This window comes from Tenebrio molitor, chromosome 2, assembly GCF_963966145.1.
Source record: "Tenebrio molitor chromosome 2, icTenMoli1.1, whole genome shotgun sequence".
Lineage (NCBI taxonomy): Eukaryota > Metazoa > Arthropoda > Insecta > Coleoptera > Tenebrionidae > Tenebrio > Tenebrio molitor.
Genome location: NC_091047.1, coordinates 13,446,808 through 13,464,595, shown reverse-complemented (window position 1 = coordinate 13,464,595; position 17,788 = coordinate 13,446,808). Strand labels below are relative to the sequence as shown.

The following is a 17,788-nucleotide window of genomic DNA, read 5'->3' as shown; positions in this document are numbered from 1 at the left end:
TGATTTTTTCCGCTCAATAGCATATTGTGGTACCAAATAGAAAAACAGAGGTTATGTAAGTCCATTAATGACAGGTTTATACTGAAGACTGCTGTAAGATGAAAAGCAATTAGAATGTAGAAAAACTGAAGAAAACCACAAGCGAAACAACTAAGCCGTCGAACTCACAGCTGACTCGAAGATTTAATAATTAAACATTTGACTGTTGACATATGATTTGACGGCTTTAACAGCTCGATGTAGTTCAACACGATAAAATTATAGAGCCGCACAATTCCACAGGACTCTTGATATACATTCTTTTATAGACACTTTGTAATCTTTGTATGTATGTATTAGTAATCAAAATCTTGACTTCACAAGCTTCGAAAACTTAAAACAAATAAAAAAAGTAGAGATATCTCTGGAATAAGAAATAATTAGGTAAGTGTTGTCCAAATAATAATATAAAGATATGTACATACATATATGTATACTACGAATTTAAAAAAAAGTGTAACGATACAATAACATAAAAAAAGCTCATAATCAGAAATACGAGTATCATGATTAGTAATAATTTGTGTTATTTAAATAACTGATGATGATTTTGTAATGTTTAAATGATTTATAATTTAAACAACAGCACCCAACAACACACCACTTTCAATTTTCACATTAACATTTGAGTTGACATTATAACATGAGATTTAAAAAAATAATGAAAGTGGACTGTGAACCACCATCCGCATTTATTTTCTTATACAGGGTGGTCCAACACTTACCATTTTTGCGATTACACGTATTTAATTTTATTAGTTGTTGTGAAGAATTTCCCGCCGAAGAAGCCGCATTTTTATGACGACGTTTACCACCACCATTTTAAGTTCTCATGCACAGATAAATCTGTGCCGTGGGAACCGTACTTAAGTTATTAAAAGTGTTATCAGAAACTATAGAATCCAAGACAAGTTAGTGTCTCTACCTAATTTGAATACGGTTATTTTGTATTTTTTAAATTATTTGTTGAATATAATGTTAATATTCTATCATAAGGCAAAGAACGGTTAATTAATTGTCATGCATAAAGGTGTAAAAAAGTAACAACTTCCTGTGTTTTGTTATGAGTTTTGCAGTTGGCAATATGCAGTTAAGACAGGTTAATTTTTGACTTGCGGCAAAATAATGAATTCACTCAGAGCACCTGTTAAAAACCTGAAAAGCGTTTAACTCTGGTAAGTGCCACCGATAATGTATGTAAAGTACAAGGCTGTAATTTATTTAGATTGGTGGCTAAAATGCCCCTGATCATGTTTCCATTCGGTGACTACTTCGAGTTTAAACCTAATTAGTTAAATGGCTTTTTGCTGTCAAACCCGACGTTTGTATTTGTTAAAGACGGTGAAGCGTCAACTTGAGTTTGTGTGTTTCGTTCTGTTTGCACTAATTTTCGCGTGTGAAGAAAGTGTCACTTACCGAAAGCTGGAGCAAGGATGGATGACCCAGTGTCCGGCGGCCTTCTGTCGTATTCGTTCTTTCATGAGGGCCTTCTTGGAGCCGAAGAGTTTCATGGCTAGTTTGTTGTCAGTGGGCTGGAAAAGGGCTTGCAATTGGTTCTTGATGAAGCTCTGTTTGCCAGCTTCTGCCGAGCCGAGGGGAGTGGGCCCCGGTTCCTCCTTAGGGGTGCCATACAGCGAGACATCGTCCACTCCGAAGTGGACTTTGCCGCTGCCCTTGTAATTCATGTCGTTGGAGAGGTAGTCCGCGATGAGGAGCGTCTCGTCATCGAGTGCGGTCACCAAGGAGTCGGTGCACGTGTTGGTGTTCTCGATGCTGATCTTGATGGAGTCATCCTTGGCTAAGCGGCGCGGCGGCGGCGAGCGGATCTCTTCTTCGGACTGAGCCGCGGCCACCCGGCCGTTCGCTAGCCGTAAACTGGGCACGCGCCGAGCTCCACCGCGTCTTTCTCCGCCGTCCCCGCCGCCGTCCCTGCAACAAACGACAGGACAACATCACCACGTGCTACTGACGGCAACGACGTGCTCGGCCGGTTTGCCGTGCCCACATGATATGACCCACCAAAAATTGGATACTTAAAGAAACCACATCAGAATTGTACAAAAAGGCTAAAAATCCTATCAAAATTCATGACGTTCAAAATCGTTAAAAAATTATATAAAAAAAGTTAACATTCGTTGTGCCTACCAAGATCTACAATGCATGTAGATACTTAAATCAAAGAAAAAAATCAGATCAGTCTCCAACAGCCCAGGAGAATTAAAAAATAAAATTAAAACTAAAAAAGCGTAAAGAAGAAAAAAATGTTGAAGAAAAGTAATTAATCTACAAGCATTGGATGCTCACTTAAGAATTAAATAAAAAATATTTAAGTTAGAATATGATAAAAGACACTTATGTATTACCAAATTCTACAGATACATTAGCTCATGGTCATTGACGAATAAGCGAAAAGTTTTTATGAGTGTTAAAGCAGTAGATTGGTTAAACTATAAAAACAGTTATGGCAATAAAAGAAGAATGAAAATAATACATAACACAATTCTGCGAAATTAAAATCATAAAAAATTGTTAAAGTTTTGAAATATATTTTCAATTTGGATGGATAAATCCAAGCAAGAATAACATAAATAAAATTTATATTACGTCACTTTTAAGTTAATTCATTAAAATTAATTAAATACAAATTTGGCGAAATTGTTTATCTTCTGGCTGCAGCTGGCTTCTAACTAGTCTTCTGAACTCAATGTAAAGCCTTGGCCTTGCCATCACATTCACAGCGGAAACTGAGAAACCCATGTGTAGCTTTTTTATTGAATGAGTATCATAGATGATAAAACTTTTAGATCATCAGATATCAATCATTTATGTTTTCTATCTAGCTTTACTGATTTTTTTTTAGACAGATTAAGCATGAAACTAGCCTTGAAGAAGAAATGTGTTACAAATTTTCTTCCAATCCTACTTCTGATAAATTTATGACAAATTTCTTCTTTGCTCTTGTCAGTTGTCAGGATGTTAATAAAATTTCAAACCGACTCTCCTAACCGACAATTTTTCTGTTAAATCTAATTCATTTCGAACAATCTATTAGCATTCATTCATAATCAAATACACTTCTACATTTCCTTATAACTAACGGATTTTAACGAACTTATATCGGCAGTCTAAAAATTACAACAAATGTCGATAAAAACAAGAAAATGTTTACAGAAAAATTGCAAATCTAAATCAACTGGTCCTCTTGTTAAAATAACACGTGCTATTGATTAACTCAACGAGGTAACAGTGTTAGTCATTTTTGCTAAAGCAGGATTCCTTGGGGTAATAAAACAGTCTTTGGTGAAAAGTTTCCGTTGTGTTGTTTAAATAAAATCTAAGAAAGATGCAGATACCGCTCTAAAAGTGTGCTAAGTATTTCTCTTGTTCTCCCCGTTATTTACCTCCTCTCTTTGGATTGAGTTTAAGTTTCATTAAAAAATATGGTTCGATCCTTACGTCGTTGCCTTAACAAGGAAATTTTGAAGCTTCTAGATCTAGATGATAATTATTAAAATTGAACTTTTTTGTATAAAGCAATTTTTGAATGAGCTGTTTAATGGGTCAGATGAACATAATGTGGAATCCGATTGTAATCAATTCAAGTGTCATATCATACAAATTAGAGAATAATTACGTATTTCTTTTTTTTTTCTACAGCGTGATCAACAAGGACTGAAGCTGTTGGCAGCAAATGACAGCAAAATATTCCCAAAGTATGAAATTTTTTTGTGCGTCAGTGTTGGCACCCGCTGCAAGTTGTGAATGTCAAAAAATTTAGGTTATGTTACGATTTGGTAGTTTTAAAACACGATACGTACAAAACGATCAAAAACAGTATAAAATGTAATTAGCGGTACTTAATAATGGCCCACTGTTTCGATATTCATAAAAGCGACAGGCCGTGCCCGCATGCCCCTCCTGAGAAACAGAAACATGTTTTATGCGTTATTATTTTCGAGCTGAAACTCTGCGGGATGCAGGGATTAAATCCGGGAAAATTTGTAAGGGTGGAACTTTAATTTCTTCTTTAAAATGGTTAGCCAACTTCCATATGACAAGCCTGTAAAGTAAGGAAAAGGAATGACGGGATTTTTAATGGTAAGGATTATTAGGCCCTGCATTAAACATGCCCAACAAAAAACTTTGGATGCGTGTGTTTTACATAAGAATCACGCCTGTTTGGAGTGAAAGCTTTCGCACTGACTTTCGAGGGTTTTGTTCCATTCTACCTCGAACATTCTCAACTACATCTTCTGTAAGTGTAGATGTCCTACCAGTAGGTTTTGCCTTTTTCACATCACCTGTTTGTAGGTAACGTTGCACCAATCTCGTGCAATGCTTCATGCTGCCTAAACGCGACTAAGGTACCGCGCCGCTCAAAGTACCAACTGGCTTGGGGAACATTTGTTGGTGGTGTATTGTCCGTGCTCCGTGGAATACTGCCAACCGTTAGCAGCATCAAAATTTCCAGTCCGAAAGTACGCCATACCAATAAAAATGTCTTGCTCTAGTGTAAAAACCATTTTCGTTAATAAATTGATACAAAAATGACACTTGATTTTGAAGTTTAAATTTGCCCGTCAAAATTGACAACTGAAAATGTAATGCTACCAAATTCACTGAAATTTTCATCATGTTGTCATTGTTGCCAACAGCTTCAGTCCTTGTTGATCACTCTGTACTTCTGTGGTATAATATGGATAAAATGAAAAGTATATTTTGAACTTTTTCCTCCCTTAGAGACAACTTCTTAGCTAATCAATAAAATGATGATTTGTCTAATGGAGTTCAAGAAGGGGGATTCACACAGTAAGTTTCTAAGCGCTTAAGTTCCTTCTTCACATTTTTCTTTGGTGTGTTAAAATGCGACATGCGATTCATGTAAGTTATACAGACGACTAACGACTATATGTATGTAATTTCCTTTCCAAATGCAAAGGAAAAAACTAAAACGAGGCGAGTCCTGAATTGATATGGTTTAAAAGTAAAAGACTTCTTAATGTAAAAAACGAGTAAAACATAGGTTTAAAGTTTTATTGATGTTTTTATATTGATAGTTCTCTCGAAAAATATATTGTTGTTTTTAAGATAATTAATTTTCTAATGAAAAATTAATAGTTTCTTTAATTGTTTTTTATTCTTCCAGATTCCCTTGGTTACTGTGTTTCGCGCTGTGATTATTGTAGCATTGAGTTCAAGTAACGACATACGGTTTCGGATTCATGGATAACTCGAATACAAATTAATTTGATCGCTCTTTATATAATTATATGTTTTTCAGAATTTTTCACGATACTTGGTGTAAAAAATTATGTAGCTTTTTTTATTTAGAGAAGTTAATGTTTTATTAAAATTTTAAAGTCTTTACAGGTTGGTCCAGAAATTCAGCAAAAATCAACGAAGCATTACAGGGCACAAACAAGCTTCACAAATCAAAAACGAATTCAATGTTTATTTTGGACTTTGGAGAAACATATATTTTTTGTTCGTCACTGTCAGAATTTGAGAATTTTCTCCTGTGTGAACGGATTTTGATGAATTTGAAAACTTGTGAAAACGAAACGTCAAGCTAATTTTAAAGATTTTCAGCCATTTGGAGCCTTTGGGGGGGCTCGTCGAACAAAAAAACGTTGTATTCAACTCGTTCTTGTGTAATTTGCGCTTTTTTGGCACTCGTGGACCTTTAAAACTCTCGATTCACTTGAGTTTTAAGCTGGCCCACTCATGCCAAAAAAAAGCCCAAATTACACACGAACTCGTTAAATAAATAACTATTAGTACAATTTAGTCTTTTTTGTGTGTTTCTAAATCTCTCAATCCATGTTGATCTAGAAATTTTGAAATTAATTTTGATGGTTTTGAAATGCCCTATTCACATGAAATGCCATTTTGGGCTATTGCTTTTTTATTTCTTTTGATCAAATATCGGGTGTTCATTTAAATTTATCCTCAAAGTAGGCGTCACCTCACTTTTTGCGTTGTGTGTGTTTTTACTCTGCAGACTGAGTGGTGCATTCACAATCGACGCCAACTTTGAGGATAAATTTAAATGAACACCGAAATAAGTATGAATTTTTTTGCTTTTGTTTGAATTTTACCAGTTTGAGGTGTTTAGGAAAATTCTGAATCTTGATTGATTTAAAAAAAAATTAAGCAATTCTTTTAATTAATTTTTAAATTATCCGGTCATTGATGTTCCAGCAATATTTCATTATGTTACTCTGTTAGTCATTGGAAGTGTCACGTTGCCGGCCCACGGAAGGAGTCAAAACACTCCGCAAACGACTACCGAGCGGCAGCGCCCCCATTGGTGTGAGGAAAAGAAAAGATATACCTTTCATTCCCTCCCTAAGGGGGGCGGGCTGCTGAGGCTTTCCAGAGCCTTTTCAACCACACTGACGGGAAAATTCTGGATGGGTATGGTGAGGATGGGTGCGGAAGGAAGGTGGTAGGTACTTAGAGGTTGATACTGACCCACCATTCGCCTTATCTGTGATATGAGATATACCACGATATTATGTGGGGAAATCTCTGTAAAAAAACCACCGGGGTTGGAACCCGGAACCTTCTGAATGTAAAATGACGCGCTAGGCGCTTGGCCACGGTACTCGGTATTGGTATGAGGTACGAGTATGAGGTTAGAGCGGGTATACTTTGTCCAGCGAGAGATTGGGAGATTTTAAATTGTAGGCTTGTAACCCAACAATACAAAATGCATTAGAGTACATTAATTACCGCATAATTTCAGGGCAAAAATGTTACTGCTTGAATGAAATATTTCAAATTTTACGTGCGCTAGGTACTACTTTCTCTACGTAGAATTTAGTGATTTTTATGTCAACCAATCTCTCGCTGGACAAACTATAGCAGTTTCTGTATTCCGCCATGAACAGCAACATATTACAGCAAGTTAAAAGACACGTCCTTCATTATAACTTACAACTTGTTTAATGAACTTTGATAATTAAAAATCTTGGAACTGTTATGTTTTGAAATACGGAAAAATACTGCAAATTTTAAAATCGATGTCTACTACTTTGACCTACTGAAGTTAGCTTAGTTAGTAAGCCATTTGTAGTTAGTATTCCATCTATTTTATTAGTTATTTATTAATCTATAAATGGACATCTTTACTGAAAAGATACAAATTTATTATCGTCATTAAAAATCTTGTTTATTTAAGTGTATGGTAAAAAAATTTCACTGCTTGATATTACTGGAGAAGTAATGTCAAGCAGTGCCCGCTTTGAGGTATAAGATACAAATTAAAAGAATTCTTGTAATACATATATGTACATGTTATTTTTGAACGAATAACAATATTCAAATATGAATTTTATTTTGATAATGAAATTTTAATTCTATTGATCCTTTCTTTGTTATCACTACCTATTTTGATACAAATGTTTATGCCAAGCAGTTTGAGAAAACATTTAATGAGCAACAATCAGACTTATCGTAGCTAAATAAAACATCGATAAAGTAGACCTTTATTAGTGTTATTAATAATTAAGTCTCAAGAAATATTCAAATTTCAAGATTTTTTTTAAAACTTCACGAAAAACCAATTTGGAAAACGCTGATCGAAAATATAAATACATATTGCATGAAAGAAAAAGATTTCTTCAAAACGGGAACAGAAGGCATTTTATTTTTAATATTAAGCTGAATACTTTGTGGCCAACAATTGGATTTTATTACAATGTGGTTTTACAACGACTTCCATGCACCCTTGACTTTTTAGGATCCTTTTATAACTTAAAGCTGTCCTTTATCCTCTCAACATTCAAAAGCGCTATGAATAAGACTCGTGTCAGAATCTGCTATTTTCCACAACTTTCAACTACTGTTTAATAGTTAAAAGTTATGATTATGAATAAATTTATTCATCATTTTAAGGATGTATTAGATACACAATCTTCTACAAAATAGCCGAAATGGTAAACTTTTAAATAGCCCCGTTCTACATGTAGAAAACTTAAAAAATGTTTTCTACACGTACAAGAACACGTGTAAAATTAAAATCGTGATAACTCATTAACGGTTTTATAAATTCACTTGAATTTTCTTTTACAATATCAGAACGATAAACGAACAATCTCACCAATTTTTATCAGCTTTGTACTATTTTCATTGATCCTACATCATAAATTTGATTTAAAAGGCAATTAAAAAAGTAGGTATCTGACGGCCGTATTCACCAACGCCACTTAAAGTTAACTGTAGGTTAAATTATACGAAAGCATTGTTACAACAATAGGTATCTAAGTATAAGTAACGAAGCATTTTAACCTACAGTTAACTTTAAATGGCGTTGGTGAATATGGGCCTATATCTCATAAAGTAACAGAAATAAAAATATGGGGGAACCTTTACAACATTTACAATCCTTAACACTCTCTAATGAACACGAAGTGATTGACGACATTAAAGGCATTTTATGGAATCTTGGCTAGAAATAGCTTGCAGGACTGACTTGCAGGTGAGTTAAAGTGGGCGTCCAAACCAATAAAACCGATCAAATTCGGTGTAACTAACTGAAAATTCAGGGAATGAACAATACGTTTTCTAAAATTAGAAGCTTCAAAATAGTTCTCTAGAAATAACACTTTATAGTTAAAAAAAATTACACTTAGCTATTATGCTATTAATGTATTAAATAAGTTTTCACAAATGATGATTCACAAAACAAAATATAGCCTAAGGGAGTCCGTTTTGGCTCAGGGACGCGAGGGTCGCGGGTTCAATTCCGACCCAGGGCGAAATTAAAAAAAAAAAAAGGCTATATTCTGTCTCGTGATTCGGAAGTCACGTTAAGCCATTGGTCCCGGTCTATTGAGTTGGTCATCACGCCCCTCATAGATTTGTAAACCAGTCCTAGACTGTGTAACAACATTTTTATTATAATAATAATATGTCTTTTTTGAAATTATAAAAAACACATATGCGGTTTACAATCGATCATTGATAAATGTAGGATTTGCGGAACTGAAGGGGAAACCATTGAACACATAATTTCTTCTTGCACCGTTTTGGCTCAAAGCGAATATAAAAAACGTCATGATATATTCGCAAAAATTATACACATGAATTTAGCAGTTAAATTCAACTTATTAAAGGATACACAACCACATTATATTTATAAACCAGAAAGTTGTTTGGAAAATGACAATTACAAATTATATTTTGATCGTACAGTTTTAACTGACATTCATATTCAGCATAACAGACCAGACATTATTATTTTAAATAAACAACAAAAGCAAGCATATCTTTTAGATATAGCTGTTCCAAATTCACACAATATAACACAGACATATAATACAAAAATTAATAAATATTTAGAACTCTCCGTTGCTATGAGAAATCTTTGGTGTTTAGAAAAAAAAATCGATTTTACCATTTATAATTTCAGCAACAGGAATAGTACCGCAATCTCTTTTTAAAAATTTAAAAATTTTGGACTTAGAGAACATATTGGTGGTTGAAATTCAAAAAGGTATATTATTATACTCATGTCACATCGTGAGGAAATTCCTTAACATTGACACAGAACATAAAACACAAAAAAGTCAAAATGTGGAGGCGAGCCGCCGGTAATTATGTTGATAAGCACTGCACTATTTACTTGATAGTATTATCTGTAATAGTGTATGTACTCCGGCAAAATTGCCGTGCCGCCGGGTAGAGGTGGGATACGAAAATATGTCTTTATTAGCTAATCAGCTATATACAAAGAAAATTCACCACAACCCCCACAAAAATAATAACATAATACATTATATCATTTCAAAAATTTTCCCTGACATAAACACGTAACGACTGCTTAAATTTTACCATAATTGTACAATTTTTAATTTCTATGGGCAACTTATTATACATTCTTAATCCTTCATAATATACATGTACTCTTATAACAGGTATTCAATTGAAAAGTTCATCAAGTTGGCTTTGATCTTTATCGTTATCTTTATCGTTATCTTTGTCTAACCAACTCAATTTACGATGTTGTTGTCTTTTAAAAAATAAAGTCAAAGCTAACTTGATGAACATTAATTGAACACTTGTTATTTAATATCATATCTACAGGTGTCTGATTAGTGTAGCACTGATTAATTTTAATTTTTAAATGAGCAATTTTCGTTCGGTTGTAAAACTTTAAAACCAAAATTAGCACACTTTGATATACTTATGTATATATTTTTTTTAATCATGTGAAAGTTACGATAACATGGTTCGATTATTAAAATTTAGATCATACTCTACAAACAAATTAAATTATAATTTAAAAAACTTTTGTTAGGTATCTTGACCGGCAGATACCTGTCCTGTCGGGTATTCATTTAAATTTCTCCTCGAAGTTGGTGTTGAAGAGTCGATGTGAATGCTCGTCACTGCACGTCAGTCTGCAGAGTAAAAAGTAAAAACACAAACAACGCAAAAAGTGAGGTTAGATTTAGACAGCTGATCCGTTATCCATAATCCGTAATGCGTTTACAATTGACTCTTTATTTAACGCCAACTTTGAGGAGAAATTTAAATGAACATCCTATAAGTACATAGTTATAAAGTTACTCATCATGGGTGTTTTTTTTTGACGTACCTACCTGTCTTGAAAGTTTCACATAAGTGTCGACAAAAAATGATTAAAAAAATCGATTTGAACAAGTTTGTCGTTGGCACTTTCTCTTGTGACCGGCCTTTGGCACTTATACCAAGTTAACTAAGCAACATACATTTACAAGTGTTACTGTTTAATTCAAAACAGCTAAAATAAAGATGATCGAGGGCCGTTATTTCACGAGAACTCGATAAACTCGTAAATTATTCAGAAATTTTCGTACTTCTAGAGTAAATAAAAATTTGGAAATGCAGTTTTTTATGCGGATCGACATGACCTAATGCTCAATTAATAAATAAAGACTCAAATTAAACGGACAATGTCCAATTGTTACCAGTGCCAAATTCGAGGTGAGTCTGTCAGTTTTGTGACATAGAAGCCATGAATGAATGCATGGACCGGAAGAAATTCGAGAGGTAACAATAATCGAAACTTGTTCTAATAACTGGTAATTTACAAAAATTCCAGTAAACGATTAAGATAATTAAGTCACATGCACATGTGTCGTTCATATTGAACTTAAAATTAACTCGATCGTTTGTCAGTAGTGAATCATAAAAATGTATTAGTAGGTGACAACTTTCAGAGCAACAAAATAGTAAATCTGAGTAGTCAACAATAACAATACTATTAAATCAATTACGCACTCAAATGAGACCGAGAATTTAATCGTGAAGCTATAAAGTTGCAGTTGTACATTGTTTCGAGTTAATTTTTGCTTTCAAGAGTCGGTCGGAAAGTATAAATCGACGAATTCTGTTTTCCGTTAACAGTGAGGTAATTCCATTTGTTGATTTGCAATTTGCTTACCCAGTCGCTCGTACAGAGTGTCGATTGTTTGCTCTTTGTGTCGAAAAATGTCACAATTAAACTGTTGGAAATTTACCGCCGGCAACACAACAATAAAATGTATCACTAAACCAAACACTAATCACCAGTTAAAACACGGACGGAGGACCGGCCACGACTATTTTACCACATATAAAGATTCCAGTTAATAAATCCACATGATCTGGAAATTTGTCACAGTACCAAACATGTTAATTTCGACCTTAACTCTTGGCCAGTGGTGAACCTCAAAACTTCGTGAGGTCCCATTATGCGCTCACTTTCTAATTATTATGAAGTACAGCATGACTCGAGAAGCGAACTAAAAATTATTTTGTGCTGTCTTTTTGTGGCGGTGAGTCTTATCTATCAGCGCTTTTCTTGCGAAGGAAGGGTAGACATTCCATTACTATCGAGCATGAAGTGTGCCATATGCCTAGTAATTTTTATACAATGTGATATACCTATTCCAGTAAACAATGCATAGGATGCTACACCCGTCAATTGAACAGATTGCATTTTGCTTTAGCACGCCGATATTTTCTATCGACTTATCTGTATTTACCATCGTAGGGACATAAATGAAGCAAATAGTGTGCACGGTGACTACTTACTTTTATTATTCCATTATCTTCTATTGGCTCAAAGAAAATCATCATCGCAAATATTTATACTTAATTTAATAGTATTTTCCACTTGTGATTTATTGCCGCAGTGGCTCCCGAAAAGACCCGATAAAGGTGGTAATTTTTTATCGACGGAATTTTTTCACTTCTACAAATATGAAACGGAAGGAAACATGAAATTACCGCACAAACATTGCTTTCAAATTGAGAAAGTAAACAGTAAACAGTGTGTTTTTTTTTCAGGTTCATAAACCCGAAAAATTTGAATAACATGCCAGGGGGTTTACATATGCAATGTAATTATATATTAAAATACCGGAGATTTAAGGATGGCCAGTTCCTCTATCTAACAAACAGGAAATAGGTACATGGGAACTGCAGCGGATTACAAGTTTAAAAATGCACAAAAAGTTTTATTATTATAATAAAGATGATTATAAATTCTGGACAAAGTTTTATGAACTGATGTGACATCGTCTGTCTAAATAAACATCTGGCCAAGAGTGCTTTGGAAAATTTAACGAACGTATGTCCTGCAAAATTTGTTACGTTAAGTATATTAACTACGTAACAAACTATTGTGAGGACAATAAATAAATGTCATAGATGCCTTTTTTGTTTGATTGAATAAACAATAAACAAACATTAGACATCAGTTTGTTTTGTTAAAAGAGTAGAAGGTCTTTTTGTGCTTCGCCCAGTTGCGACCTCGACTTCGTCTCTCTTCAATCTCTGAGCTTAGCACAAAAAGACCCACTTCTACTCTTAATGGTATAATCTACAATTATTCAACATCATCCATCAATTCTATGCATTTAACACAACGATCGTACAAGTAACTAGGTAACCCCTCGAAAAAAGAAATCGTTTTCTTGGTCTGCAATCGAGGTAGAGACGTTCGACGTAAATCGACCATTTGAGACTGCCTTGAGTTTTGGAAATAGGTAATGATCCCAAGGAGTCAAGTTAGAAAAATAGTCGACATTTTTTTAAAACCGATTTCAGTGATTTTTTGCGGGGCAACAGGTGATTTGGGTGCATTGTCAAGCAAAGATAACATACGTTTAGAAAGTATTCCTAGACGTTTTTCCACACTGTTGGCTTAAAATTTTGTTAAGAAAGAACAGTAATATTCTCCCGCTATCATTTCTTTTGCCTCTAGTCCATTGTAACTGTACTGTTCAATTATCTTCAAATTGGCTGCAAATCGATCCGGATGTTGTCACCTTCATTCGGTGTTGATCAACGCTCAGGCATTTTTTTAGTTTCTCAAATATATACATACACACATTACAAATTATATGAAAAACGCGTTCATATGAGATGTTCAAAGTCTCTGATATTCGCTTCAGAACAATTGGTAGATTGACCAATCCAAAATCATATCATGGACATTATTAGTACACACAACAATCCAGTGTTTTCTTTTAGATTAGAATAGGAAGAATATTGATCTGTTTAATCTACAAATGTTGTTAATATGTGATCAAAAATTTCCTTGCTAGATAACCATTCAAAAATAAATATTTGATCGCTGAACGGTACTCAATTTTGTCAAAGTTCAAATTTTCATCCGACATGACTTATAAAAAATTATAATTCAACAACAACCGGATCTTCTAACATCAAACTTTGCACATGCACTTATAAATGTTTATACTTAATTTTTATAGTAACGGCCTACACTTTTGTTTATTAGAAGACCAAGGCAATCTACTTATCAATACCTCCTTGTGTATCCATATTTATTTTTTTCAATTAATTCCTGCCACCTTTGATGGAATTTGATAATTCCTCTTCCAAAAAACCTCTTTGGTTTCTTCACAAGGAACTTGCCAACGTCAGTTCCAGTTTTCCAGATTTTCAATTTTTTTTGGAATGTAAAGCGTTTAGTAATTAATTCTCTTTTGTTTAGTAAAAATGCTGTAAGAATGCAGTTTTAATTAATTTTTGTACATTAAAAAAGTAGAAATGATCAATAAAATTCACAGTAAAAAAATTAAAATGACTAATAAAATATGCACAGTATTTAATTATATTTTTTTATTGTATGATAAACAGAGAGAAAATGGTAAGTGCAGAGTAAAAGTAATAAACACTCGATAAGCGTTTGTTGTACTTTTTTATTTAATGTGAATGATCTTAATAATCAAAGTATATAATTACATGTTTACCTTCTACATAGTACCTTTTATGTATAGCTGACCAAAGTGGTCAACTTGATTTTTTTGTTAATGATGAAATCATTTACATACTTTTACTACTGTTTCATACAAAAATAAATATATTTCTTGTATTCTTTCGTTTGTTTAAAATGATTTTTCATATTTTACACTTTTCCTATTGTCCTATTTATAGTCCAGTTTTTACCCTTTTGCGATGACGTCATTATCTGGTAACTTCACGTATATTTGAGCTAGGATCAGAAACAAATTTGAATTGATCATAAATGACTATTATGTTTCAAATTTGTTGACAATTGCTTCGAAAGGTTATGTGAAAGAAATTAAAAATTGTCAAATTGACAGGAGCATAAAATAACCACAAAGTAACAAACAATTACTTTTATTCGGAATCGTATTGTAATATGCACATTCCTAATCTTATACGAGGGCGGAAAGTTAACCATTCCTTTTTATCTTTACTTCCCTCTTTTGGTCAATAATAGGCCACTTTCCGCCCTATTATAAGGTTTTTCCAGTGGCGTACTTACTGAAAGTCGAAAAACAGTAGAAATGAAAGTGCATCAAATTAATTGTTTATTTGCTAAAAATGTAATGATTCCGAATAAAATAGTATACAAACCTCGGTGGGAATGTGTTTCATTCCTGTCTCGGCTACGCCTTGGTAAACTATCTTAGCTCTCGACAGAAATGAAACACTTCCCACCTCGGTATCTACTATTATTTTCCTACTAAACATTCCTGCATTTCCTGCACATTTGTATTTTTTTACTGATCATTTATAGTTTTTACTTAACAAAAGTACCTTTAAGTACGTTTAAATACAATACTGTACAATTAATTTGTTGTCTTGTTGTCTTTACCATTTCTGATTTTCTGGCTTAATTAACTTTTAAGTCTTTTGAAACGGCTGCTGAAGTTGAAAAACAAATGTTTTAAATTTTTTTTGCTTTTGTTGTAATTTTATTAAAATATTATAATAATTACAATTACGAGTTAGTTAATGGTGTCAAAGAAATCTGTTGTTTGCACAAGAAAAGACAATTTACAAAATTTTGTAGTTATGTTTATGTTCACTATTGCATAAAAAGTAAAAACATATGAAGAAATTATTTGTTGGCTTTTCATTATTATTAGATTAGTTTTTGTACGTTGTTTACACTTTCTTTGAATTATTACGTGCGACAACACTTAATTTAATCAACTAATGACATATGTACCTAGCTGTTTAAGAAAAAGCACACAACATCGACGAACAAGACTGAACATTTTTACAATTATTTAAAATTAATAAAAAGTAGTAACGGTGCCATGTTAGGAACAGTTTTTTGCTAAGATCATGAGCATAACTGATCGTCTCTGTCTCCGAATCAATATTGTCCAGTTGTAGTAATTGAAGCGAAATTAAATTGTAAGAAAAATGATTGTTTCCGTTGTAAAAAATTCTAATTTGTTTTATTCTCTTGTGTTGTCATGCACGATGCAACACAGAGGACACAACATTTTTGGTTCTTTTTTCCAATGCAACATGTTCAACAGTTCAAAGGAAGTGTCTATTCGGAAGTAGGTAACGGTTTAATAAGAAGTGGAAGACGTGCGTGAAATTTATTAACCCCAACCTTGGGGTTAGTTGAAATTGCACAAGCAAACTTTGAGTCAGGTCAAATTATTCAAATGACCTTTTTTATCCACCGCTCGGAGGCTGTTCAAACTTAAATTTATGTAGATCTCGTTTCTTATTCATCGAACGCCTTAAATTGATCAATAAGTACCTAATTTTCATAATGTTGTCAACTTTTATGGACTTGTTGAAAGTGTTTACTCTTAATTTATTGGTTGTAACACCAGTTGCCAAGTAATTCAATCAAAAGGAATACATTATTAGAAAAATACCTATTAATAACCATAAATTAGGTTAGGATTTTAGTCCGATCATTCAAAAAACAATTACTTAACAAGCAGTCGTGGCCGAGCGGTTAAGGCGTCTGACTAGAAATCAGATTCCCTCTGGGAGCGTAGGTTCGAATCCTACCGACTGCGCTGAAACTTTTTTTATTAGATTTTTTAATCGCTCACAGTCTCGCTCGATCCCTATATTTAAAAATTGACACACATGCAGATTGGTTTTTCACAGTCCAGAGAAACTTGAACTGCCGCGGAATTTAACTTGCATTTTATTATTTTTTCATGGGATAACGTTTCTCGGCAAATGGATTGCGGCGAGACCTGAATTTTGGTTCGAACTAGAAATTGCCATTTGAATTGATCCGATAGTCGGCTGAACTGTTATGACGTCACGGCTAGGGAATGTCCCTCGGGAGCCTTCTGAATGATAGATGTCCCCACCTGTGCGCCACTGCTTCCCATAACGATAACATCCGGTCGCTGCCTCCCGGATTAAATTGTGTTTGCACCATGAGTGAACTAATGGTCTGTTTGTAAATCATCTTGGACGTCTACATTTTGGATGATGGCGCGATTGCGGAACAGGTTCTCAAGATTTCAGCCAATTTTTTCCGCCAACCAGAATTGATACGGTTTCGTGGTAGGTTAGTGCGGGTTCCAGCTGGAATCGTGAATGACCTTTTCACTTTTTGCAGAACAGTTTTCCACGAAACCCGCTTGATATTTATTTTAAGCGAGCAGTGCAATTGTAAAACTCACGTGAGAAGGCAGAACAAACCTCATTTCACATTTATGGACGTAAATTTCAAGAGTTTGGAACTGCTCTCAGATAAATTGTTTATTTTCCGTGAGAGCGACGGGAGTCGGAGGAATCAATTCGAAGATCGGAGCTGGTCGACGGTTTGAAGTTTTCATTGAACGGAGCCGGCGAGTTATTAAAAATTGAATGCCTTGATGATAAAGAGGTTGAGATAGGCATTGTACCTTTCGACAAAAAGCTAATCAATAAAGGTGGGGTCACAAATACTCTTGAGACGTTCGGCGGCCGCTCCAATTGATTCCCTACCTACATTCACTAAAAAGAATGGCCTAGTCAGAAGAGATCCCTGCGATTTATTTCCCCTGTGGTTATGTGAGGATCAGCATGAATATTAATTGATTTAAATTATTCAAGAGAATCCAGCAAGTTTCTGTCAAGGAAGTTGAGATGAGGAAGACGTGTCTCCACTCTGCCACCGATTCCCATGTAACCCTGACCGAGATTCGATGCAAATCATGATCTTGTTCTGTATATTAAACGGCCTCGCTGTATACCACAGAGAAATGGCCTCAGCTCCACATGTTTCAGCTTTCAGCATTGTACTTGTTGGGTACGCGTTCTTCTTTTTTTTATGAATCAACCTGGTATAATTGCCTGCCATTGGCAATGAAATCGTTTCCGCTGTTGTCACTATTGAAGCGACCTCATTTATCTCTGTCAGCATTGATCGCAAAATATAAATTATAATTTTGATTTATTCGTTCCGAGATAACCGCAGAAGCTAAGCAAGATAAAGATGTTTTAAATGTTTTTCATGAAAAATGAT

At 34.1% G+C, this 17,788-nt stretch overlaps 1 protein-coding gene and 1 non-coding gene across 15 annotated transcripts in view; one reads left to right on the top strand and one right to left on the bottom strand.

Moving 5' to 3' along the window:
* Ih (hyperpolarization activated cyclic nucleotide gated potassium channel Ih) overlaps positions 1-17,788 on the bottom strand; it is a 191,621-nt gene that overhangs the window by 62,918 nt on the left and 110,915 nt on the right. For 13 of the 14 annotated variants that reach the window (XM_069039987.1, XM_069039986.1, XM_069039988.1 and 10 more), the window contains one exon: positions 1,456-1,968. In XM_069039987.1, the coding sequence (XP_068896088.1) occupies positions 1,456-1,968 (513 nt within the window). Of the gene's footprint in view, positions 1-1,455; positions 1,969-11,470; positions 11,807-17,788 lie in introns of those variants that run through there. The other variant, XM_069039998.1, reaches the window with a different exon arrangement.
* Positions 16,256-16,337, top strand: TRNAS-AGA (transfer RNA serine (anticodon AGA)). Its single transcript has one exon. It is a non-coding gene; the product is annotated as a tRNA-Ser (tRNA).